The sequence below is a fragment of the Carassius auratus genome, chromosome 36, assembly GCF_003368295.1.
Source record: "Carassius auratus strain Wakin chromosome 36, ASM336829v1, whole genome shotgun sequence".
In the NCBI taxonomy this organism is placed as follows: Eukaryota; Metazoa; Chordata; class Actinopteri; order Cypriniformes; family Cyprinidae; genus Carassius; species Carassius auratus.
The window spans coordinates 13,176,851-13,203,672 of NC_039278.1; the positions used below are offsets into that span (position 1 = coordinate 13,176,851).

Here is a 26,822-nt window from a genome sequence, read left to right on the forward strand (position 1 = left end):
TAATGTAAGATATGGAATGGAATCTCCATGAAGAGACAAAACAGATGTACTAAGTTTTATTTTAATAGAATTAGTGGTTCAAGAGTTATTAATGTTTGAATGTTGAATTTTTGAGCTGGTGGTGGCGCTATAGAGTTTGGCCTAGAGACCCCAAAGTTGGTCAGATCACTAATAATGGTCATCTCTACAAGTGTGCCAAATTTCATCATTTTCCCTTTTTCCCTTCATAGGGCTGCCATAGACTCCCATTAGACGAGAAGAAGAAGAAGAAGAATAATAATAATAATAATAATAATAATAATAAAACATACAGATACAATAGGGGCTACAGCCCTCTGGGCTTGGCCCCTAATAATAATAAAACGTACAGATACAATAGGGGCTACAGCCCTCTGGGCTTGGCCCCTAAATATAGTTCTTATATACCATCTTTATTGTTAATAGCTTAATTCAGGGCTTAAGAATTTCATTTAATTTTCAATAAGTGATATTTACAGAGTGCTGCATAGACCACTACTTTGTGTGTCTCACTAATGAACATCTTTGAAAAGCTATTGTACCTGTCGTCTTCTCTCTCTTTCTTCCTCTGTCTTTATCTACACTAAATGAACACAGAAAACTAAGCCTATTGTTCAGTGCAAGGATTAAACAACTAGCCCTTCATCCTTGAGTTTTATTAGGTGAATGACTTTAAGCAAATTAAGATTTCCTGTCATCGTCCACTGCAATGTTGGGGGAAGTTCAAAAAGCAGTGTATATTCCCTTCTTCTCTGAATAAAACATACATAGAGCATTGTTGAATTATGGATAGCATTTTTGTGTTTGTGCACTGTTTTTTCATGCTTAGTCTCCTGTGTAAATTTTTTAACACAAATGAGATGATACGAAAGAAGTTAATATCTGAAGGTCATCCATATTAAACATATACTGTATGTAGGTCATTCAGACACAATCTTCCAGCATCTGAAATTGCATAAAAGTTAGTAAGGGAGTATACGACTAACTTTTCAGAGATTGCCGAGATTCTATGAAAGGTGAAATCTTAAAACCTTTTCCCTGAAGAATAATCATCACGGCAGGAAATCAGTGTAAGGTTTAAAGAAACTAACCAGAATTCTAATAATTCCCTCATTTTAGTGATTACTAAAAACGTTCATTTTGTTCTGATTGCTCGCTGTAATAATTCAGAGAATGGTTGTTCTTTTACATTATGAAAATAATTTCATCATCCTAGCTTATTTTCAATTTCCTCTCCATTTTCTTTGTGACTTGTTTTTCCACAGCTGTTTTCTCACTAAATGAATTATTAATATCAAGTTCAAGAGCCTCAAAGACAACAGTCCACAAAGATTAAAACCAGTCACTTTGTACTAGCTTCTAATTAGGCATTAAGAAGAAATGTTCACATGCATACTGAACAGAAAGACCCATACAGAAAATGGCGTACCCCTAATGTGTGTGTGTTTTTTCTTTTCACCTTTCTGGCACAATTATGACATTATTTTTATTTGTGTATTTTAATAAGTACATCATTGAATAGGTCAGTTCACATGATATTTAATGATATTCTGCTCATTTACACCACGTCTTAGACATGCTGTAATCTTGTCAACACTTAGTCAGAGGTATATTCATGCTCACAGTCTGTGGGCAAGGTCTTCACTTGGCATTGACCAAAAATTCCAGTCACTCTCTCCTTCAGAAAAAAAAGAGATAGGTTTTCTGATATTTTCCCATTGTTTCATCACACCCTTGATCCTTTATTAATTTTAATGATGCATACAAGATGAAGGAAATTAGTTTATTCCGGTTTGTATGCTGTCGGCATGCATTAGCTCTTTGAAAGACAAACAGACTGGTCGCTATCTTCCAAAACTCATTTGGCAACTTCCCCCCCATAAAAGCTCGGGGAGTGATTTGTTTTCGAGGATCCTTTAATAAAAATGACAAAACAAAACACCCCAGAAGAGATGAATCAGCACACAGCTGAAATACTGAGAAGGTCAGAACTCATAAGAAAAATCATTTATTCTTATTTTATCATCACTGGAGAGCAAAGAACCAAACTCAGAGTGGATCATTTGTGCTAATATAATGTTTGCATCGTACAAAGCATTGTATGCTAAATGGTGTCTGCAGGGCCTGGTTAGCATGGCAGCTCTTTTGTTCAAGAGCCTTTAATAAACTATCACTGAGTCATGTTGAAAACACATTTGTTTTACTCTACTGTTTTATAAGAATTTTGGTAAACACATTTTTTGGCATAATGGAAATGTATTTTATGCATGCCAATTTTGGAACCCTACCATTCAAAAGCTTGGGGTCAAGATATTTTTGAGAAATTAATTCATACAATTATTTGTCAAGAATGCATTAAAGTGATCAAAAGTGACAGTAAATACATGTATAATGTTAAGAAAGAATTCTATTTAAAGAAATGCATCACTGTTTCCATAGAAATATGAAGCAGTGCAGGATTTCCTGAGCAGGACATCATATTAAAATGATTTCTGAAGGATCATGTGAAGCTGAAGACTGTAGTAATGGTAGCTTTCAAAAACAACTTAGCAACCCCAAACTTTTCAATGGTAGTCTAACTAAAAAAGTATTATTTCAGTATTAACAGTATCTATTTAGTACTACCTGACCATTATCACTATATAAGTGTGTTTCTGTGTGCCTGTGCATATATTTACAGACATTTATAGGAAACAGTGACACAGACACAGTGGTCCAACACAAACTCCCTCACTCCATCAGAACTCGATATATGCGTCTTTTGCCCCTTGAGGGAAGTCCCAAAGGAGGAATGGGTCTACGGCTAGAGGTCTATGGATGCACATACAGTGAGTGATACCTTACATGAATTGATATTCTCCATCAAATGTTACTGCTTTTTTTACTGAGCTAATAATATTTTCTAACCCATACCCCTAACCCTCACAGCCACGCAAAACATTCTGCATGTTTAGATTTCCATTAAGACAATATACTGTATGTTTATTTATCCCAATCCTATGTGTTTTAAGGTGATCTACTATCCTTCCGACAATGCAAGTAAAACCTGGCACGCATTCTATTAAGAAGCATGTAAAAAATGAAATTTAATTGTCCATCAGTTCCTATTAAGATGTTTTATACCATTTTTAATAGCTGAAGAAGTGAGCTGCATTCAAACATTCAGTACAGCTTCATTTTCAAAAAACAGGAAGTATCACAGAGTGCACATATCTTGGGAGGTCAAAGAAAGTGCAGAGAGCGAAGGGTCTTCTCACATTCTCTTTGATCTCCTCTTGCTGTCCTCCTCAGAGTCAGACGTGGCTGACTTCGACGGCCGCAGTGCCTTACTCTACCGGTTCAATCAGAAGTCCACCAGCACAGTGAAAGACGTGATTTCCCTGAGATTCAGGAGCCATCAGGCAGAAGGGGTTCTGGTTCATGGAGAGGGACAGAGAGGAGATTTCCTCACTCTGGAGCTTCATAGAGGAAGACTCATTTTACATCTCAATTTAGGTGAGAAAAAGAGAGGGGTGGGACACATTTCAGATATAGCTTCTATTATTTTATTCACACTCATGCTCAAAAGTCTTGATGGACCAGAAAGTGAAATTAGAGATTAAAGAAAAGTACCTGAGGCATAGCGAGTTTAGATGCCTGGCTGAATTTTTTGCTTTAAGTTCCAAAGTCTTGGTTCCTATTATCTCTTTTGCTGTCCCTGTACAGATGATGCCAAGCCTCAGTCTACCGGTCGTTCATCTTCTGTCATGCTAGGAAGTCTGCTGGACGACCACCACTGGCACTCTGTTCAAATTGAGCGCTTTAACAAACATGTCAACTTCACAGTGGATGGACACACACAACACTTCCGCAGTCCGGGACAAGAGGACACACTGGAGATAGATTATGAGGTGAGCTCTTAATTTAGATTATTGTAAATCTGAAAATAATTATTTTCATTCTGTAATTTATAGATGTAATAATGAGGAATAACTACTTTTCATAACAGAACAAAGAATAAGAAGAAAAGAATAAGATCTATTACTGTGACATGCAAAAAGATATCCTGCTCCCTTGTTATCTGAAACCATGTTTCAAAACCTTTTATTCAATCACTGTCACTGCAAACTTATGAAAGCCTGAAATGAAGTTCCATGGAGAACAAAGTGAGTCAGTGATTCCAGGAATTTCAGCACAACCAAACAAACAGACCCTTTGAAACACAGTACCATTTAAAAGTTTGATGTTGTTAAGATTTGATTTCATGTTTTAAAAAAAAAAAACATCACTTATGCTCGAAAAAACAGTGATATTGTGCAAAAACATTACAACTTAAAATTAAAAATAATGTATTCCTGTCATGGTAAAGCTGAATTTTCAACATCATTACTATATGTTGAATGTGGTGCGTCCTTAGGAATAAGATCACTTTGGATCTAAAAGAAACTGCTCTCAGTTTGTCTCTTGGCTCAATTTGCCCCATGTGATGGGGAAATTGAACCTAGGTAGAGGGTTTGTGCCACTGATTATGTTGAAGTAAAATAATACTTTATAATCATAAAAAGGAATGAGCCACTGGCTCAACTTAACCCAGGACTTTCAGCTCAAATTTCCTCACTCCTACCATTTTAACAAACTTGTATCATCATCCAGTTTAGAGCTAACATTATGCTAACAATATATCTTCATATTATAACTTCCTAAAGCACATATATAGCTCATATAAGCACATATATGCTGTGATTAATGGAAAGTTCAGTAGCACAGCATTCATTTGAAACAGAAAATTTAAATAACATATGTGTATAAAGCAGTGTTGTTTCTTTAAAAAAATCAATTTAGTAGTATAGATACTTGGATCACTATCATTGTTTTTCTCATTTTCTTCCACGTTTATTTTTGGTTACGCATTTTTCTGTCCTTTTCACCTTCAGTTCTTCATTTCTTAAACCTCCACCCTATAGTCCATCCCCCTGTTTATTCTTTTGTGTGTATAAGTAATTATTTCAAACATGAGCGTGCACATCCCCTGTTTTTGTCTTTTTTACTCATTCACGCGTAAATGATTAATGGGTTCCACACTGAATGAAAATTGATACCATTTATTATAGATTAACCTCGTTACAAACAGCTGAAATATTTACCACTTCCCCTCTCTCTATTTTTCTTTCCTTGTTTTTTTATAAAGAGCTTCCAATCTTGACAAGGGCAGCAGGGTATATAATTTTCTCATGGAGATTGTGAGTGCCTATTTGATACTTTGTACCATTATTATCAAGGTGCAGGACTGAAAATAACAAGCAAGAGTGCACTTTCACCACTATCAAAGCCCAACTAAATATACACTCTGGAAATACAGCAGTCAACTTATCGACCACAAAGTAGCCCTCAAAACTATTCTTTGCCATGAAAACAGTATCTTTACTGATCTCTGGGATATGTGGTCGTTTTGTGTGTTTGTGTGTGTTTCTGTGTTTGTGTGTCCTTATTCAAGCTCAGTTTTGGAGGAATACCTTTGCCTGGTAAGCCTGGGACGTTTCTCCATGAAAATTTCCATGGCTGCATAGAAAACCTCAACTACAACGGCGTCAATGTTATAGACATGGCGAAAAGACGGAAGCCGCAGATCTATACAGTGGTAGGCATGAACTTTTACATCTGCTTTGTAACTGTAAATATCGCTTTTCAACATGCCCATCCGTTGTGAGAATCAAAAGGCAACAGTGAGTTTGAAGGCCATCAAATCTCATTCTCTGTAAAGGTTGTGAGTTGAAACCTCACTATTGGAGACCACAAAAACCTCACTAAGTAATGGGAGGCCACAAAAGTGGAGCTTTGTTGACATTTTTTGTATTGTGTCATTTAAATAACTTTATTTTCCAAAAATTAGCCTTTATATCTAAAGCAATTTACAGTGACAGTGTCACTTGGCAAATTACAGTAGCTCTGTGTTTTTCTGTAGTTGTGTGTATCGCACCATAAAATATCTCTTTCCTTAATTAACATGCTGTGAATTCTCTCATTTTGTCCATTTCTCTCTCGCTCTCTCTGGCTGGTCTAATACACAGGAAAAGAAGAGCAGTGTCACATAGTGATCTTGATTTTGTTTTTTCCTCCCTCCTATCAGAGGCATTTTAAAATAAAGATCTTACTAGCTTTTTGCACTAGAATACATGGTGAAGTCCATACAGATTAAGGTGCTCCACACATCACTGACTAAATAATGTTCATGCAGTGCTATTGTCATTTATTATTTATACAAGTTTACTGCTGTTGCAGTAAAGTATCATTTAGAGCTGCAGGATATTATAGTTATGGTTATTAATTGTGATTAAAAGGCAGAAAAGGTAGATTAACACTGTAGCAACTTTATGCAATAGTCTTCATGTAGAAAACTAGTGATATCCTGCTGCCGCAGATGTGCTGACGTCATTCTAAGCAAAGACCTTTACTTACTTTCGAAATGATTTGAGAACTTCAACTTCTCAAAGGTCCTCAAAACAATATAGTTAAATTATACACAGGACCACTGCATTCGTATACACAATCAAATGTTTCAACATTAAATTGTTGAGAGGTATTGAGATGAGTTCAAAACTAGAGAACAATTTATAAATACTAGATTTTTTTCTGAAACATTGCTGATCTTCATCACTCTGTAAGTATACCACTGTTCTACTAACATGTTTGACAAAAATATCCAAGGCATAAAAAAAAAAAAAAAAAAACATTATTTTGTGAAAAACACAGAGATCACAATTAGAGAACTGTAACAACTGTAGCATGAAAGAAGATTACAACTAAAATTCTGGAGGGTTACAGCTGTCAGGAATTAGTAGGATGTGTAAAGGTCTTTGCTTAGAATGACTTCAGCACATCTGTGGCTGCAGGATATCACTAGTTTCTCACACTGCGCTAATATGATCTTGGTCCACATTTCTTCTACTCTCTGCCATGGTTTGTTTCTTAGCCATGACTTTGTGGAATTAAATTTTCAGTCGGTTTAGATCAGAACTCTGGACTGGCCATTTCATTATTTTAATGTTCTTAGCTTCAAGGAACTGCTTTACCCGTTTTGCAGTGTGACAGGGGCATTGTCTTGCATTATAAATTGTATGCTGATTGAGAGTTGCTCTCAGGGAAAGAACTGCATGTTGCTGAAGGAGGTTCTGATGAACATTTGCATTCACCCTGCCATGTGCTATATAAGAGGCTCAACTCCTGCTGCAGAAAACATCCTCAAACCATGACACTTCCTCCTCCATCTTTCACTGACTTATTTACGCACTTGGGCTTCAGTCTTTCCTCAGTTTGATGCTGAACTGATGTTTCCCATCAGATCCAAAAAAAATAACAGTTACAGGCACATCTGTTTGAATCAGAATATGGAGGAGTGCATTGTAGCTGTTTGCGGCACCCCAAAATGTTATGATACAATTTCACTGAGTGTGTGACTCTGTATGGTGCTGTGAACCCAGACATGTCTGAGTTTGCTTTCCGGCATTTTTGGACTTCCACAACAGATATAGAGCAGCAATCATATTTATCCTCACCATGGTTATACTCACAGGATGTTTTTCGCCTCACTTGTGTGAATAAAAACATAGCATAAGTGATGTGAATAACATCCCGCGAGTAATCTAGAGTGATTTCGCATTTGGTGTGAACACACTGTAAGCATTGACCTTGAAATTTTGAAAATTATAGGTTGTTCTCTTATTTTCATGTCCACTATATAACAGTCCTGCTGTTTCTCAGACTTGATTTTTTTTATTTAAAAAAAATCTATTTTCCTTTGGGTTCTGAAACTCTTAAATTAATTTTGATCAACTTTAAGATCGCAATTTTTATATATATATATATATATATATATATATATATATATATATATATATATATATATATATATATATATATATATATATATATCTCTTAAATGGTAAACCAAATGTCTTAATTATCATTTGAGAGGTAATACAATTTGGAGGAAAACAGGAATCAATATAAAGCCTAGTGTAATTATTCAATTTAAAAAGGTGATATTTTATTCTGTATTATAAATAATGCATAAAGACTAACACGATTACTTATCACATGCAATATTCACAATCTGTTAATAATAAACTTGTTTTAAACACTTTATTGTTATTTGAGCAAAATACAACCTTTATTTCACATGTATTGATATATTAATACAAAAAACAACTTCAATACATAGTTATATATTTAAGGAAAAATCTGTTGAATATTTTTAACTTGCAGTTACCCTGTTATGCATACAGAGAGTTATGGTTAGAGAGTCAGACTCCCAATCGAAGTGTTGTGAGTTCGAGTCCCGGGCCGGCAGGAATTGTGGGTGGGGGGGGTGCATGTACAGTTCTCTCTCCACCTTCAATACCACGACTTAGGTGCCCTTGAGCAAGGCATCGAACCCCCAACTGCTCCCCGGGCGCCGCAGCATAAATGGCTGCCCACTGCTCCAGGTGTGTGTGTTCACAGTGTGTTTGTGTGTTCACTGCTCTGTGTGTGTGCACTTCGGATGGGTTAAATGCAGAGCACAAATTCTGAGTATGGGTCACCAAACTTGGCTGAATGTCATGTCACTTTCACTTTCACTTTCATTATTTGTTTTAAGATTGATTGGGTTTGTTCTGAATGAACATACAATATTGTTATATATGTGCAGGTCTTAAAAAGTCTTAAATTTGATTTTAAAATCTTAAAAAAAAAAACAGGGCCTCTGGAAGAAGAGCTGCACTCTATATTGTTTGCAATTAGATTTTTGTTCATCAGTTATTCTGCAAAACTTCAGACTATTTGAGACAGACCCCAAGGGTCTGCAGGCCCTGTTTGAAAAATGCTGATCTAAAGAGTGTTCAACTGTTTGCTAAGGTAAAAGAAAAATGACTTTTTTGTGAGTTTTTAACCTGTCTACCTGCAAACATCCATTGCTTCAGTAATTAATCTACTGTGCACCAAGTGCCCATGCTCAACATAAAAATTAGTTCAACCTCCCTTTTACCTTTCTTAAACTACAATTAGTTTTTTTTTTTTTTTATTATCCTTGGGTTTAATTCTCCTCTCCACATATTCATGCTTTCTTTTATTATATTCTTCCTTCCTTCTTCCTTGCAAAGGGCAACGTGACATTCTCATGCTCGGAGTCTTCCTCGGTTGCTGTGACGTTCCTCAGTTCCACTGGCAGCTTCCTGATGCTCCCTGCAGATTACAGTATGGAGAGTCTCTCTGTACGACTGCAGTTCCGCACATGGAATCAGCAAGGGCTGCTGTTCTCAGTCCCACTGTCTCTTGATCCGGACCCCATTAACCTGCTTCTGCAGCTCAGCCAGGCTAGGCTACTCCTCTCACTCTCTGGAGGGACACAAAACTCAGCACAGGTGTTCAGCGGTAAGATGTATAAAAATTTCTGTGATTCCCATGATGTGGAAAACATAGACAGAATTGTGGAATCTGCTACACAAACTCACATTTGTCTCTCATGAGGAAATAAACACATGAACTTCTCCAGAGATGTTCTCAGAGACACTTCAGGAGCATTTCATCATTTCTAGATACACATGAAAACTTTATTATTATTATTATTATTATTAAAATTCTATTTTAAAAATACTTGGTAACAGTAAACCTCTGTTTTGCAGCATGTTGTTGTTTTTATTAACAAATTATTTAATGTTTTAAGTTTTTTTTTTTTGCCTTTATTTTATTACCAAAATAATTTAGATACTCAACAGATTTTCTAAGAGAGAGAGAGAAAGCATTTCATAGGGCCCTATTATTCTGTAAAATGTTATTGTTTTTATGAATTCAGTTAATTAGACATGCTTTTTAAATATTAACATTTAATTTAACCAATAATTTAGAGTCCAGAAAAGAAAAAAAATAATGGGAAAAAGAAGTTGAATTTAGCTACGAATTTAAAACAGAAAAAAGGAATTTGGAAGAAGGAAGAAGGAAAAATACAGAATTCGAGGAGGGGGGTATATAACTTATTTCATAGGAGTGATAGCTAACTTGTGAATACATTTTTTTAGATTAAGTGAATAATTGTAGATGCACATACTTAAATGATTTATTCACCCCAGCTTTCGATCCTTGTTATGCTTCTACTGGTTTTTCTTTTGTTCGTTTTTTTTTTTTAGGTGAGAATTTGAGTGATGGTCAGTGGCATTCCATAGCCATCGAGGTCAAGGGTCACAAGGTGTCTTTAACAGTCAACAACCAGAAGCCCGTCACTATGGAAATCAGTGGGTTTATTCAGAACATGCAAAGAACAACCATCTTCATCGGAGGTATAGCATTAAAAACTGAAATAACTAGTTTATCCTGATTCTGGGAAAGAATTTCTGGCTATATTAAAATGCAGGAATGGTTACTTATTTTGATCTGTCATCTACAACGCTCAGTTCTGAACTACTGAACTGCATGCAAAAAGTGGTTATTACCCAAAACATTTTCCTAAATGCAAGATACAATTTTCTTCTACCTTATTAACTCTAACCTCCATCAGCCGAACGTTCATCATATTCCTGAATAAAATATAAGCTTGACAAGCAGTGTGTATTCTCAGGGTCCATGTATTTCACATGCATAGCTGTTATTCCCAAATCCCCTGCTCTTTTCCTCAAAGTTTTTTTTTTTTCTTTTTTTTTTCTGTTTAGTTCATTCAGGCAGCTCTAACCACATTCAATTACTGTAGAGGATAAATGCATTTTCTTTAAAGCTGTTATTGAAATCTTTGACTCAAACATCCAATGTCTTAACTAAGACCTCTAAATCTCTCATTTTGCTTACTTGGGGGACAATGTAGTCCTGCTGAGATTTTATAAGCTGCTTTGCATGAATTTCTCAGAACAGAGATTTTTCTTTGTGCAACTTGGTATTAGTTGTGGATGTTGTTCTTGATTTAAAAGACAGTAAATTGGGATTTTCCATTATTTTAGGCTGCCCTTTATTCCAGAGCGATTTCAACTGTGAAACCCCCAACAGAGGATATCAGGGCTGCCTTCGTCTCCTGGTCATCAACAACCATCCAGTCGATGTACTTCAGATTCAGCAGGAAAGCCTGAGCAACTATAGCCAGATTAGCTTTGATGTTTGCAACATACAAGACAGGTCAGCTTTCCCAGTTGATTTGCTTATGTTCAGACAGTTTTCTGACTTCGTTTTTTTTGTGAATCAATATCTATGTCTTGCAATACATAGCAATCAAACGTGTAATTTGGCATATAACCAGGCCCAGATGGATTTGGCAGAATTTCTTAGCCTTTTGGAGGAAAGTCTGTGGAGTTCTTTGGAATGTTAATGGAATAGAAATGGGTTAAACAAAGTTCAAACAAAGTGATACACTCACATTAATTTAAGCTTGAAGTATAATTAAATCAGTCAAAATATTTAATAAACATGAAAGGAGCAGGGGATGTGTAAAACTTGGTGAATGATGACCATTCCAATTCTGTGGATTCCATGTTGGCAGACTCATAATCTCTAAGAATAGTTTCAGTTTTTTTTCTGCATTTGTCTGGAGATAATTATCTTAAACCCCTTATACTCAGAAAAGAGAACAATAATAGCGCCTCTCCTCAATAATCTGTGTGATTTTTAGGTATTTGTTCATGTCTGTAACACAAAAACGCAGGATAAGCTACATATAATAATAAAACTGCATTTGAATATGTGTATCCCAACAGGTGTTTGCCCATTCTGTGCGAACACGGTGGTCAATGCATCCAGTCATGGGACCAGTTTTACTGTGACTGTTCTGGAACAGGATACACGGGGGCCACCTGCCACAACTGTGAGTTATGCAAAGTCCCAAAACAACCTATGCCTTCATGATTACTCAGATGTGAGCTGGATTTTTGCAGGGTTTTGATAATAATATATGTACAGTACTTAAGTTTATTTCAGATATGCATTGTCAAAGTTATAATTTTCTATTTGCTAAAATTAATTAAAATAAAGTGGCTAGTTGTCATCTACATGCGCCTACATTGTGTGGGAGAAAGTAGCCTACTTAACAATCAGATCTTTAATTGGCTTTGACTTCAATTAAATGTTTCAGTAAAGTTAGTGAGGTCAGTCTTTCCCCAATTTTCTTTCTTTTTTATATAATTCATATAAACAGTATTCATTACTTTAAATTATACTTATTTGATTAGTCCAATGCTTCTTACTTTTTATCTCAAAATCATTTATATTAATTAGAGTGTACATAATGTATCACTTGACAGCTGACAGTCTACATGTCTTGTAAAGATGATTTGAAACCATCTACTCACTAATTTATACATTTAATTTTGGAATCTGTGTCAATGATAGTATTTTGAATAAGCTGTAATTATTTTTGGCAGATAATTTTTTACGGTTCCTTGCTGTAATCAAATTTGTTGGATCAATATGTTCTAATCTGCTATCACATTACACCGTTTTGTCATACGCTCATGACTGTACATGTTCTCTGGAGGAGAGAGAGGCATGAAAATGCCATCTGTTAGACTTATTGCATTAAAAGACAGAGAAATAAGATGTTTCCATTCTGCAAGTCCTGCTGTTTGATTCACTGTCAGCAAAACCACACATGCAGCAAATTAGCTCACTTTCCCAAACAGGTCCCAAGTAAACAATAATTACCTCTGTTATGCCATTGTTAGGAATATTAAAACAGAGACTTGTTTGCATGTGTCTTTATGTTTGACTAATTTAACAGATATCTAATATAAATGGCATTCAGGCAGAATGTTCTGTCTAAATGATACAGCTGAATCATCAAACGTTGACATATATTATTGATCTTATATGATTACACTTTAATCTTTAAGGCAACAAAATGTTCTTGATTTCACTTTTGTGTTTACCTCCTACAGGCTCACTATCACTGTGCCAAGCATGCTGATGTGCCAAAATGCAAGCGTTCTGTAATTAAACACAACATAAAAACAGCAGCAGATTTATTTTCATCATTTCTATGATTCATCATTTTTTTTTAGCAATATATGAGCGATCCTGTGAGGCCTTCAGGAAAACAGGAAGCCAGTCGAGTGTGTTTACAATCGACCTTGATGGGAGCGGACCTCTAGAGCACACTCAAGTCAACTGCACCATGGCAGGTGACTCACTCAATTATGCATACTCAGCTTGGCACGTTTCTAGACGTATTATACACTGATGTTCATCATCTTTCCCATTATTGAATGATGAAGCTCAAAGCTCAGCACTTCTCATTTACAAACCTGATTCAGTGCATGGACAGGTGTGACCTCAGCATGTGTGGGGGACTGCCTGGAGAAATCACACATCTCATTAAGTGAGTTCAGCATCTCATGCGGCAGTCTAGTTCAGCAGGTTGGATCAGGGTTGGCCAACCTTCCTCTCAGGGAGTCTCCGGTGAGGCAGATTTTTGTTTTGCTCAGGCTCCACACAAACATCCCTGATTCAGCTAGACTGAATCCAATGAAGTGGAAGATGAGTGTTACAAAGACATCTAGATGGTGTGATATTGCAAGGGTTTCTATGTTTTGTGTTATCCCAAGACCGCATGGGAATTATTTGAGCTTGCTGATAGCATTTTTTTGTTGTTGTTGTTGTTGTTGTTGTTGTTTTTCATGATATATAACGGATTATTATTTTTCCATCATTACATCAGAATTTAAGCAATTACTCCTGCCACAATTGATAGACAGTGTGCACCCAAGTGGTTTGGTTGTGGTTAACATAAATTTTATATTTGTGGTTAAAAACTAAAAATGTAATGTTAATATACCAAACTATTTGAACTATCAAAATCATTAAATGTACTGAAAACTACCAGAATAATACAGGTGGCACAATAGGAAGCCACGTTGGATCAGATTGTAATTGGCCTGTCCATAAGAGATGGCCAGTATTCATCTATAGACTGTGCACTGGGTCATACATAACTGAACAACATACAAATAATGCAATTAACATTATTAAAAAAACAGCAAATATAAAACAGAGGAAAGTACTACTGATAACATAAATAGGAAAAAGAAACAAAGCTATTCAAAAACAAATATAATCATATGTGATGTCACGCATACTTTTAATGTGAATATATGGTCATATGTAGGTTTTACTTAGAAAAATAATACATTTGACAGTATTTTAGAAAAATTAAATCAATGTATATGACAGGGCTAATTTACAGTAAACAGTTACTGTAGCATTTTTACAGTCTCTTTCTGTAATAAATTACTAATATTTTTTGCAAGTGAGATTTTTATAACCAGTTTTGATTGTACTAAAGCAAAAAAAAGATTAAAAAAAGAAAAGAAAAAGTGTTTACCACCTCACCAAGACATGTGGGGGCAAGCATCTTCTATCACCAGGAACAATGTGTTTTCTCACATCTCCTGTGAGGTTTCATCACCAATTTCATCGACCTTGGCCTATGGCATGACTCTCCGTTGAATCAGATGCTGGGATGATTTGTCTTTAAGATAACACTGTAATACATTATATCATCACGCAGGGAAGTTCATGCCCCATTATGTAAGCAGCAGGGATGAGCGCAGGTGAAAGAAGAAAAAAGTCAGGGAGCATGTCTCCCTGCAGAGACTGGAAGTGCATACTAGCTGAGACTGATAGCTTCATTTTTCTTATTTTCTTCGGAAGCATGATTTGGCTTTGAGGTTATTGGAGCTGCAAGCCGAGCTGAGAAAAGTAAGCACTGGGAAACTGTCATGCGCTGTGACCACCTGCTGCACGTTGGCACAGCTAAGCTGGCTTTATTTTACAAAGTATGCTTTCATTGAGCTTTAGTCAGATTGCAAAGTTAGCTTTGTCATGGTGAATGCATTAAAAGATCCAGAGTCCCAATACAAATAGACCTTTTCTCTCAGACAATGCCAACAAGCACTGGCAAGAAAATCATTTGAAACTGACCTCAATTACAGGAGCTATTAGCCATGCTAATTCTGCAAGACACTGCAGACCGGCACCTTTGGACATCACACACAGCGATTTCAATTTGCATAGGAAAAGGTACTAGCGTAGACTACCATACTCTCATCATTTCACACCCTCATGAATGAGTGACCTTCTGTTCTCTGCTTAATATTCATCAGGTATTTGCATACGACTCCATCACTCTGTTAATCTCTCATTTTCATTCGCGAACACATACGGTCGATTGAGTGCAGGCTTGAGAGGGTTGATACACGATCCGAGTCAATGGGGATTTCAGTCTGTACTAGTTTTTCAAGCATGCTGTGTTTTTGTGTGTGTGTGTTTCTTGCACAGAAGATAAAGTTTGGACCGTAGTGGGGCACGATCACATGAGGATCATTGACATTCGAGGATCCACTCCACGCAGCCCTTTTGTTCTCATCTTCAACTACACCATCTCACCATACCATCTCCGCTCGCTCGTGACCTCCTCGGAACACTGCCAACAGGAAGTGATATATCGTTGCAGAAAGTCTCGGCTTTTTGACACCTGGGGTTGGTCTTGCTTTATTACTCTAGTCTCTCTTACTGTTTTTGTGTACTGTAGCACCAAAATGTTGTCTTTCTTATGAAGTGTGTGATTTATGTTACTTCAGGAATTCTAATCCTCTAAATTCGACTAATATGTTCCAAAGGAACAAAAAAGTACCTCACAGCTAAATGATTCACAACAGCAGGTTATTACCACAGATATTAAAGGGGCTCAAGTGTGACATGACGACGATGTGTGGTGAATGATGATGTTCACTTAAAAAGCTGTTAGAATGTAATTCTTGTCATGCAGGGATGGTTATAGGACAGGATGAGAGCATTTGAATTGCAAAGGTATGCATAAAGCCTTAAAAAAAAAAGATTATACACTGGTACGCTAAATTATTCCATATACTTTTTTTTTTTTTTTTACAATGCTTTAATACTTTCGACTTTCCTTGCTTGATATGCTTAGGCATTTAAATGAGTTGGATTCAACTTATCCTCAAACTCTTGGCTCACTTTTTGGGTTCATTTTGATTTGCCAGAATAAGATCCGATAAGGCCTTTGAGCAAAAGATCACCCTTCGATCAAACATTGCTCAAACGGACCTCCAGCACTAGACATGTTGCATATCTGATTGTCGTTTTTCATCGGCTAAGCTCTTGGCCAGATCTATGCACCGCTGTGATAGCAGATGTCTGTTCACGCACATTGCAGGAATGACTGCTTGACTGACAGGAGTTTCAGAGCCCATTACTGACCAGCAGGGGCAGGAGACCAGATGTCATCATGCATGACTAAATTACATCAGACTCCAAACAGTGTTGTCATTTTTTTGCATAATTGTTTACTCCTAGATAAGTAAAACATATTCTTATCCTAGGGGCATTTTGTCAATTTTCAGATGGAACTCCTTTGTCATGGTGGCTGGATAGAGATGGAGTGAAACGAACATATTGGGGAGGATTTCTGCCTGGGGTCCAGCAGTGCTCTTGTAGTTTGGATGGCAACTGCAGGGACATGAATTATTTCTGCAACTGCGATGCAGACCAAGACACCTGGTAAATCTTAATGTCACAGTGAATCACGGTTGCCAGTTCTGTGTAACAAAACTAGCCCAATGGTCAATCAAAAATAGCCTTAAAAAAATTACCCTAGCCCAAATATGAAGAAAGAAAAAACATATTTTGCAGCCACTACTATGTGTTATGCACAGTTTCAACTTGAAAATCACTATACAATACCATACAAAATAATATCATAGACATAATTATTATTTTTTTTTTTTTAAAGGACCTCACAGGAGTTCAAAGGCTTCCTATAAGTACTCATCTCTCAGTATACCTAACATTTAGCACCGTTTTATCATTGGTAGAATATACATTATTTCAATACAAGCATTTCAGTCAAATATAATACATTTAATGTGTCAAACATTTAACCCGTGGGTCAAACTGCAGCATCCTTTTAAAAGTAGCCCAGTTTCCCAGACACTTGCCACTCACTGAGCAGTATTTCCTACTTGGTAAGGTAATACGATTGTTATTTTCTAATAGAACGAAAGAAATCTTAGGCAGATTGAAGAGTTTTAGTCAATTAAATTGCTGTATTGGAATCACACTTTAAAACCCTTCATTAGATTTTTGTTAAAGTGACCGAGACGCTGCAGATAAAGCTTAATACTCGCCAAAGGGTGCACGTATTAGTGTTTTTTAAGCAACAAGTGAAGCATACACACTCCTTGGAGGGCAATCTTCTACCTCAGAGAGAGATTAAAAAGACTTTCTCTCAGCCTTTTGCTCATTAACTTTTCTCTTGCACATTCTCTCATTCTCTTTCTCCTCCTGCAGGGCGAATGATACTGGTGTGCTGTCTTACAAAGACCATTTACCCCTTAGTGAGATCGCCATTGGAGACACAAACCGGACAAACTCACAGGCTGAGCTCCAAATTGGACCGCTGCGCTGCTATGGCAACCGTGGGTGTTTTGTTTACCAAATTTAAAAGGGGAAAGGGGGGTAATATGGCTCTCTGCTGAATATATTTTCATATTTCAAAATGCAGAAGAGATGGACCCTTTTTTATCGAATTCAGTGCAAAATTTGTTTTTCAACACACTGTGTGCTTTATTGCCTGTCCCTCTGCTGCAGGATTTTTCTGGAACTCTGCATCTTTTTACCAGGAATCCTCCTATCTGCATTTCCCCACCCTGCAAGCTGAACTGAGCATCGATATTTCACTCTTTTTCAAAACTAGTTCCCTCTCAGGAGTCTTCTTGGAGAATCTGGGTGTCAGAGACTTCATAAGGCTGGAGCTTAGTTGTGAGTCATTGTTTAAATATTATTTGACAAAAAAATATTTTTTCATATAAAATATTTTATTTTATTTTTCTAGAAAATATCTCAATTCTGACCCTGGACCACAAAACCAGTATGAAATAGCTGGGGTACATTTTTAGCAATGGCCAAAAAACATTGTATGGGTCAAAATTATATTAAGTAAAGATCATGTACCATTAAGATATTTTGTAAATTTAATACCGTAAATACATCAAAATGTTATTTTTGATTAGTAATATGCATTAAGAATGAATCCAGATTTTTAAATAGTTGTCTCTCAGCAAAATATTGTCTGATCCTAATAAACCATACATCAATGGAAATCTTATTTATACAGTTTTCAGATGATGTTTAAATCTCAATTTCTGGTTTTCTGGTCCAGAGTCACAATTACTTGAAGCAAAGTTGCGTACGAAAAAGAACAGTTTTCAATATAAAAATTAATAGAAATATTTTTTTATTTGATATTTTAATTGGAAAGCAACACAGAAAAATTTACATAATCGTTCATTTTAAAGATAATATATCCTTGAATATCCTGGTATTGTGTGCATCTGACGTAATGTTTCTTCTTCTTCTTCTTTTTCTTCCTCATCTTCCTCTTCCTCTTCTTCTTTTCTTTCTCAGCTCCCTATACAGTGAACTTGACTTTTGACCTAGGGGATGGACCAGTAATTATTACCATTCAGTCGCCTGTAGCCCTGAATGATCGTCAGTGGCATTATATTCGTGCTGAACGAAATGTGAAAGAAGCTTCTCTACAGGTTGACTCTCTGCCGCTGAAGCTAAAAGAAGCACCATCTGAGAGACCCTACCGGCTTCAGCTCAGCAGTCAACTCTTTGTGGGTACGCAGACATGTAATCAAGCAAATGTCACCAATAATTATTAAAAGACATTGAGTGTACTTTAACTGGAGCTAAGAATACCCCAGGGAACAGAGAAAAATGAAATCGTTTAAATAGAAAGAATCCATGATCATATTTGTTAGTGAGGAACCATGCTGTTGCTAAACATTACAGGGTTGAAGATCAGTGCAAAAATATCATTACACCTAAGTCTATTGCATTTTTGCAACTAAAAATAGATGTGTGTGAACTGCAAAATGTATATAGAAGTATATATGCAAATATATAGTACTTCCTTGTAGGTCCTTAAAAGACTTAATTTAGTTTCAAATTACTGGAAAAACTTCACGTTTAAAAAAAAATGTGGCATCTTCTGTAGGTTTTGTGGTTTCAAAGCATTTTGCAGTCAGTGAAAACATTTTGTCTACACACTAAATATAGTAAAACTATCAAATAATAATAGTAAAATCCAGTTAATTATGTCAGTAATTGGGACACACACAGCACAAAAATGGAATAATTTTTCTAAGAATTATACCATTATAGACTTAAAAGGCCTTGGCTTTATAATTTGCCTATGACAAGTAATTACTGTACTCTCCCCATTAGGAGGTACAGCTTCTAGACAGAGAGGCTTTCTGGGCTGCTTACGTGCCCTCATCATTAACGGGGTGACCCTTGACCTGTATGAACGTGCAAAGACCACCCCGGGGGTGAATTCAGGCTGCCCGGGTCACTGCACCAGCGACAGCGTCTGTCATAATGGAGGGAGATGTGTGGAAGAGAGGAGCGGTTACACCTGCGACTGCACACAGACAGCCTTCGACGGGCCACACTGCAGAACAGGTGAGGTTACGATGGCCTCAGGGCGAGCTTGCTTTCATAGGTTTGGTTGCAATAATCAAAAGAAGCTGAAAGAAACAGGCACTCTGGACTTAAGCATGCCTCAGATGCTTGTAATTCTCAAATACCATAATGTTGGAATTCCTGATGGCAGAAGTATTTTTATTGGATTTACACTGTAAAGTCATACAATTAGATCAAAGCCTACAGAGAGATATTAAATCAGCACTCTATAGGAGTTGATTTAAATCCGTTTAAGTCATGAATTGCCGTGAGCTGTTGTATATGGTATGAGTCTCACAATGAAAAGTCAACCCTCTATATATTCTATGGAAATTTCTCAATTTCATCTGTTTTAGACAACTTTTCGTTTTCTATTAGTTCAGGAGGCTCGGCCGCCGGTGGATGACAACATGCCCTTGATGGCGTATTCACCTTGAATTCCTTGAGGCTTGGCTGACAGGCCTTGGCAGAAAAAGCTTTAACTGACAAATGGAATTTAATTACAGCAGCCATTCGTCTGCCTCGTACCCATCCCGCAGCCTGTCAGTCAGATTAGTGATGCAATGGCTTTGTTTCGATGGTGTTGCAAAGGGTCCGTTCAAGCTACGGCTGTTTACTTCTAACTAGAACAGATGAGCAGAAAATGAGAAGAGACATAAAGAATCAGTAGGACACCTCTCTGCAACGGTCTCAGCTGTGGTTGGGGAGGAAACAATGCTAATGTTGTTGTTTTTCATAGCTCTAATAATGACAGATGAGATGTAGAGTTCATTGCCTTTGCACGCAATCTGAATTTGCATAGAGATGATGATAATGTTCTCAGTGAAATTCACCAGGGACTGCATTGTCTCTCCGTGTCCATCACAGCTCTAGCAGCTTCCTTTGAAAGGGGATCTTCAGTCCTTTACACTCTCCAGGAGCCATTTTCCGGGATACTGAACGAGGAGGCCAGAAGATCACCGGCAGGTTTCCATGATGCAGAAGCTACCAAATCTCAAGAGAAAGTGTCATTTGGATTCTTGACGCATCATGTGCCAGCCTTGATCCTGACAGCTTACACTCTGGACCAGCACTATATGGCTGTTGTGCTAACATCAAACGGTACCAAGTCATATGTTACTCTGTTTCTTTGTGGAATAGTCATAATTTGCTCACCCTGTTAAAAACCCATATCAAGCTTCAAAAAGGACAATACTAATTTATTTTTTTATTTCCCTTTTTTCAGCTTAGTCTTTACCTTATTTCACTGAATAGAAAAAAGCATCCACAATATTAGAAGGTTTGGAGGGACATCAGGATAAGTACAATAAATTAACAAATATATAAATGCCACTGTGGGTTGCTCGGGGATGAACAGTTATGATTTGTCTTCATATTTTGGTTGGCAAAATTGATCAAAACAGACAACACTGCACTTAGCTTTCAGCTCATGTGATATTTCTTAACTATGTGATGTAAATATGAGACAATATCTCAAATTTTAGGGATATTCTCTAGGCTCCATCACGCAGTAAGTTGTTGGCCTGCCTCATATTAGTCATCAATCGACTGTATGAAATGGCAGATGATTTACATAGGTCTGGGGCAGGGCAAGTACGTTAAATCTGTTAATAATTTTAATGCATTATTTTTTCTCCATAATTAATTAATCTAATTAACACGTTAAATAACCTGCCCTAATATATATACATATCTGTCACTCTTGATCTTGTAGTGCATCCCATCCCTGCTTATTAAAGTATTCATTTCTTTACAAATAAATAAATAAAAGTACTGACCCCAAACTTCTGAACGGTAATATGTATACAATATCTGTCTTGCTTTGAGGTCCAGAAATAAAATTTTAGATATGCAGATTACGTTTTTACAGATTGCAAATACATTAGTTTTTCCTTTAATCCTAAAAAGAGTGGAGGAATTTTTTTTTTAATTTTTTTTTTTATCACACCCTGTACCTTTCTTGTTGGCATACACTCTTTCAACCTGGCACCTCAATATTCTTGAATTCCACACATATCTATTAAAGCGCATAGTATGCAATTTTTTTTTCTTCTCTCTGTTACACCCACACCCTTTACCTAAAGAGCTCATGGCATCTAAATTGAAGGCTCTTGAAACCATTGTCTCTCATCTCCATTAACAGTGCTTTCACGCCTCAGTTTTTTTCCAATTATTGGAAAAGAACTTGTCACCATCTTATCAAGGGAACACATGACTGGCTAAAATGCCTTGCACAGCAGATAGCAAAACACATCGATCTTGACATGTAAAGGATATTTTTTATATATATTATTTTAATATATTTTAAAATGTAATTTGTTCTTATGATGGCATTCTTGTGAATTTTCAGCATCATTAGTCCAGTCTTCATAGTCACATTATCCTTCAGAAATCACTCACTGATTTGCTGCTCAAGAAGCAATCTTATCATTGTTTTAAAACAGTTTCATGGTAATAAGTGAGAAGAAAAAAAAAAAAATATATATATATATATATATATATATATATATATATATATATATATATATATATATATATATATATATATACACACACTGGGGTTTTAAACACTCTGCTGGAGTTTGTTTTGTAACCCATTACTTATCCCTCCAAATTTAAAATATTATTCCTCCCTGTCATGATACAACTTTGTATTCATTGTATCAAACAAATATCTTTTGACTCTAAGTCAATAGCTTTTACTCTGATTTCCCAGGCAGCCTGCAAATACGATACTTGTTGAACAAAGAAAAACGAACAGAAAAGTTCAGCCCAGTGTCATCCAGTCTAGCAGACGGACGGTTTCACTGGGTCAAAATCAATCGAAAGGGACAGGAGCTGTTTGTCCAGGTGAGTCTTTGTCTCCATAGCAACAGATGTTAACACAATGCACAATATCTGATTTCTAAAGGGGTTTACATGGCTTCCTATACAATACTTTCTACAAGAATGAGAACAGATGATTTTTATGCATGATTTTAAGCTATGGTTTTAAAGGTCATGTAGCATATGAATTATATTTCTAAAAGCATGTCTTAGTGTTGTGAGATGTTTTATTTCCTGTGACCCATCCAAATCTGTTACTGGAATCAATCTTTTCCTAGTTATCTGCCATTATATCTGTTCCCTTCCAGATTGACAACACAATAACCCAGCAGTACAGCCTGTCTCCTGGCTCTGCTCTCAGCCCGGCGAGGTCAGTGATTCTAGGGAGAATCCAAGGTGAGTTTCTGACAGGCTTTGAGGAGGATTCTATTTCTTCGTGTTCCTTGTGTGCCATTTCACACATTTCTATTTCTGTTTAACATCAAGGACCACAATGGAAACAGGTTTTTAACTTTGTATTTTACTACTTTTCTGTCTAATGAATCAAATCAATTCAAATCACTGATGTGGCGTCAGGTGTTGAATCCAGGCAGGTTAGGATAGAGTGGTTGTATGTCTAGGAAGGCACGCTTTTGGCAGCGCCATCACAGGTAAGTTGCCAAGTAAAGCCAACTGGAGTTTCTCCGTGTTGCCTAGGAGACTGTTTCTCTTTACCAGACAACCAATAAGGAGGGTCTGAAAGTGGCATGAACCCAAGCGCTTTGATAGAGGCGAGAGAACATTTAAGACAAATTAGCAATAAAGCACAGAACTACAACAATCCCCTTTTAGACTCATTAGTCATTACAGATGCAAAATAGAAAAGGAACCAGGATTGAATGTGCTGATTTATTCTGTTTTAGAAAGGCTTTGTGGACACTAAAAAAAAGGGACTTGAGGAATATAATAATGAAGCTTTTTAAAAAGGTTCTTAATTAGAGGTTACTTGTGTGATTAGAGATTAGAGGTTACTTGTGTGATTCTGCAGTCTGCTTCTTTTAAAATAAAAGCTGTCGAGTGGTTAAACAGTGACTTTGAATTCATTTAAAGGTGAAATGCATAATTGTTTTCAAATTACTCTCCTCTTTTCCCATTAGTCAGACAAACAGCTAATTTCACTCCAAACTCATGCTGTTTGTTGTGCCAATGTCACTACAGAGACTTGTTTTGCTTCAGGAGTTAATCTGAATGTATTATTTATATCTAGACTATCATGCAATTTTTTTTTTTCTTTTAAAATAAATTAATACTTTGATTCAGCCAGGACAAACGACAGGAAAGTCTTTTATAATGTAACAAAATAAAATGTATATTTCAAAAACTTTTTGAAATTCTAATCATCAAAGAATCTTGAACATTTAAAATATCTTACTGATCCCAAACTTCTTGAATGGTAGTGTTGTTGTCTGTGCATATTAACCTGTGATGAGAAAATGGATTTTAAAGTAGATATGACAAACATCACATTTAATTGCAGTTGCTAAATTCTTTTTCCTGTTTCAGGTAGTGACATTACTGACAAGGAACTGGTCCAGGCTGGATTAAGAGGGTTTATTGGCTGCCTGTCCTCTGTGCAGTTTAATCAGGCTACCCCTCTGAAGGCAGCCCTGCAAAACAGCCAAAGCCCCTTTGTTACTGTTATCGGCCGTCTGGAAGCATCAAGTTGTGGGACTATATCCAGCTTGAACACTTTGAGCAAAATACACACACACGCAGGTAAATGATCCTTTTTAATAGTTTCCACACGACAATGAGACTCAAAAAGTACTATTTTTCAGCCTGCTGAAAAGAATCACAAAATCCAGTTCTTTGTCTTCCTCTCCTTATCATTCTCTGCTTTCAGATGACTCTGCAAAAACAGACCAAGGCAAAGACCCACTTAAAAAGGCTGATCAAAAAGACTTGGCACTAATCGGAGGTATAGATCCCCATGATATTGAGCTCTGGGAAAAACTTTTCAAAGATCTGACAAGTAATAAACCATCCTTAGAAAGGAAACTGTACAGCCTCATACATCTTTAGTTATATCAGAAGTTTTGTTTTATGCTGTTCTCATTTGTACCACTGCAGCACTACATTGTAGAACAATCGAAATATGAATACATCTTCCATTTATTATCAAGATACATTTATGAGATCCAAACCCACAACATTTAATTCAAACTATATTTTAAGTAGTGAATCAGTATAATTATTTAATATTTAGCATGTGTTCAACTTCTTCATTTATCTGATAAACAGGAGTAGTGGCTGCAGTGGTGTTCATCACCCTCTGTGTGCTGGCCATCATCATCCACTTCCTCTATCAACACCGACGGACTCCAGCACCCTCCGTGATCACCCGAAAGACGCACCACCCCAGCATGGAGCATCCGGCATTCCGGACTGCGCTGGACCTGCACAAACCCAACCACGACAGCAAAGAATACTACATCTGACCTCACCATGTCGTGCCTGGCCTTTAATTGAACAGCCTGTAGCCTAGCAATCCCACCGCACTGTATTATCTACACTGCAAGCTGAGCAGCCAATCAGAGGCCAGCGATGACTCAACAGGCTAGAAACAAGAAATTACAACAGAGAATTTTTGTTTGTTTTCTTATTTTCTGTGAAGAGAGTAAAGCTTTCGTGAAAGTAAGTGTGTGCTCCTGAATGATGACAGAGCTGTATATTGTTATTTTACGGGCATAATAATAGGTTATACATGCACAGCACGCACACTTTCCAAGCAACAGCACAGTAGGAGGGCTGAAGCATCAGTCTGAATTGTCTTTATCCAGTGTGCCTGCTTAAACATGTCTGTCTCAAAGACCGCATATACAGTGGGCTTAAGCTAATGGACTGAAACCCCATTGGAGAGGGTTCTGAGAGAATTATTTTGTGGCATGGTGGCGGACCTTCCCAGACATTGTTTTTAAAGGATCGATCATCGCTCAACATGAAAAAAACAACAAAACAAGATTAAAGGCGTCCGCATCTGACAACACTGCATTTGATGTCGAAACTATTGACTAGTGCAAGGAGCCGCTAAAGGCTGGGATTAACCACCAAAGGACTATAAGAATATATCAGCGGCGGCTGAGGGATGGAATATGAGTCATTTGTGTGTATCCCAATTCCCATGGGCCAGACAGATTCAGGCAGTTTAATTCTCTATCCCACCGTAATCGAGCCGGTCTCACAGATGAACATAACCCGGCATGCCCTGGGAACACAGTCTCGTACTTATTGAAGTGCATTATATCTCCTGACTATACAAAAAAAAAAAAAAAAAAAAACCTTGCCTTTTATTGAGAATTCATTTTATGGCTGTTTTATTTCCTGTTTTTTATATATATATGACTATTGTAAATTAATGGTGTACATATGTTTCATAAGTATATTTAATAAATGGAGCTTTCTAAGAGCTTATGAGTGCAGATGAACTATTGAACTGGATTGGTATATTTATGCAGAGATGAATGTGTGTATGGCAATGTGCACTCAACATGGCTCAACAGTAAGGATTGTTTCTGTTTGCTGAGACGGGCCAACATTTTCACTGGCTCCGACACAAAAAAATTATAAACTTCACATTTTAATTAATTTAAATTGATAATTGTATATTGCATATTGAATATAATTTGTATAATTACAAAATAATAATAACAGCACACACTTATTTGAAATACTTTACATACAGTGCCCTCCATAAGGATTGGAACAGTAAAGACAAAATTGCTTTCTCTGCTATGGAGTCGAGACATTTGCAGATATGATTAAAAGATTAATATGCAACAAAACTAGATCTGATTAAAAGATGAATATGCAACAAAACTACAGAATGACACATTTTATTATCAGGTCTTTCGACATGTTTTACCAAATAAAGCGACAGCACCTTTAGAGTTCATCACACTATTTGATGTGAGCATAAGTATTGGAATGGTTTAATTTAAGGTAGATGTAAAAGATTAAAAGTTAATATTAAGTTGGAGATCCCTTGCATGCAATCAAAGCAGTGAGTCTGCAACCCATTGACATCACCAGACTCTTGGTTTTATGCTTTGAAATGCTTTTCCCTAACCTTTAATGCAGCCAATTTCAACAGTTGCTTTATTTGGGGAGTTTCTGTCTTTAGTCTCCTCTTCAAATGGTGAAATTAATGAGATTGATTTGGGCAATCTAGGACTACATTTCTTTGCCATGATAAAGTCCTTGACTGAACTGGCAGGGTGTTTTGGGTCATTGTCCTGATCCAATATGAAATGCTTTCTAATGATTTTGGTGGCCTTTTCTTGAATATTGGTAGCCTAGCCAATATGATTTTGTACACTTCCAAATTTATTCTGCTACTGCAATCATACATTAAGTCATCATTTAAATTAAGCTTGCAAAGCATAAAGATGCATGTACAGTACCGTTCAGAAGATTGCTGTCTGTAAAAATATTTTTCAAAGTCACTTTATTCAATTAAAAATTCAGTA

The 26,822-nt window shown here is 36.6% G+C and overlaps 1 protein-coding gene across 3 annotated transcripts; it reads left to right on the plus strand.

Annotated features, from left to right (window-relative positions):
- The first annotated feature begins 368 nt into the window (after positions 1-368).
- On the plus strand, positions 369-25,762 carry LOC113055313 (contactin-associated protein-like 5). 3 transcript variants are annotated; one of them, XM_026221533.1, is made up of 21 exons: positions 2,353-2,846; positions 3,310-3,513; positions 3,724-3,908; positions 5,492-5,635; positions 9,135-9,405; positions 10,158-10,307; positions 10,959-11,130; positions 11,706-11,812; positions 13,005-13,124; positions 15,280-15,480; positions 16,365-16,521; positions 17,311-17,438; positions 17,611-17,781; positions 18,427-18,645; positions 19,255-19,491; positions 20,359-20,592; positions 22,208-22,341; positions 22,626-22,713; positions 23,860-24,072; positions 24,200-24,274; positions 24,598-25,762. In XM_026221533.1, exons 1-21 carry the CDS (start codon positions 2,771-2,773, stop codon positions 24,792-24,794), a joined length of 3,483 nt encoding a protein of 1,160 aa, XP_026077318.1. In that variant the 5' UTR covers positions 2,353-2,770; the 3' UTR covers positions 24,795-25,762. The 3 variants fall into 3 exon arrangements, 2 of the variants coding, with proteins under 2 accessions (XP_026077318.1, XP_026077319.1); XM_026221534.1 differs by lacking the exons at positions 2,353-2,846; positions 3,310-3,513 and having other exon boundaries at positions 3,772-3,908; positions 5,497-5,635; XR_003277512.1 differs by lacking the exons at positions 23,860-24,072; positions 24,200-24,274; positions 24,598-25,762 and having other exon boundaries at positions 369-2,846; positions 22,212-22,341.
- The last annotated feature ends 1,060 nt before the right edge of the window (positions 25,763-26,822 follow it).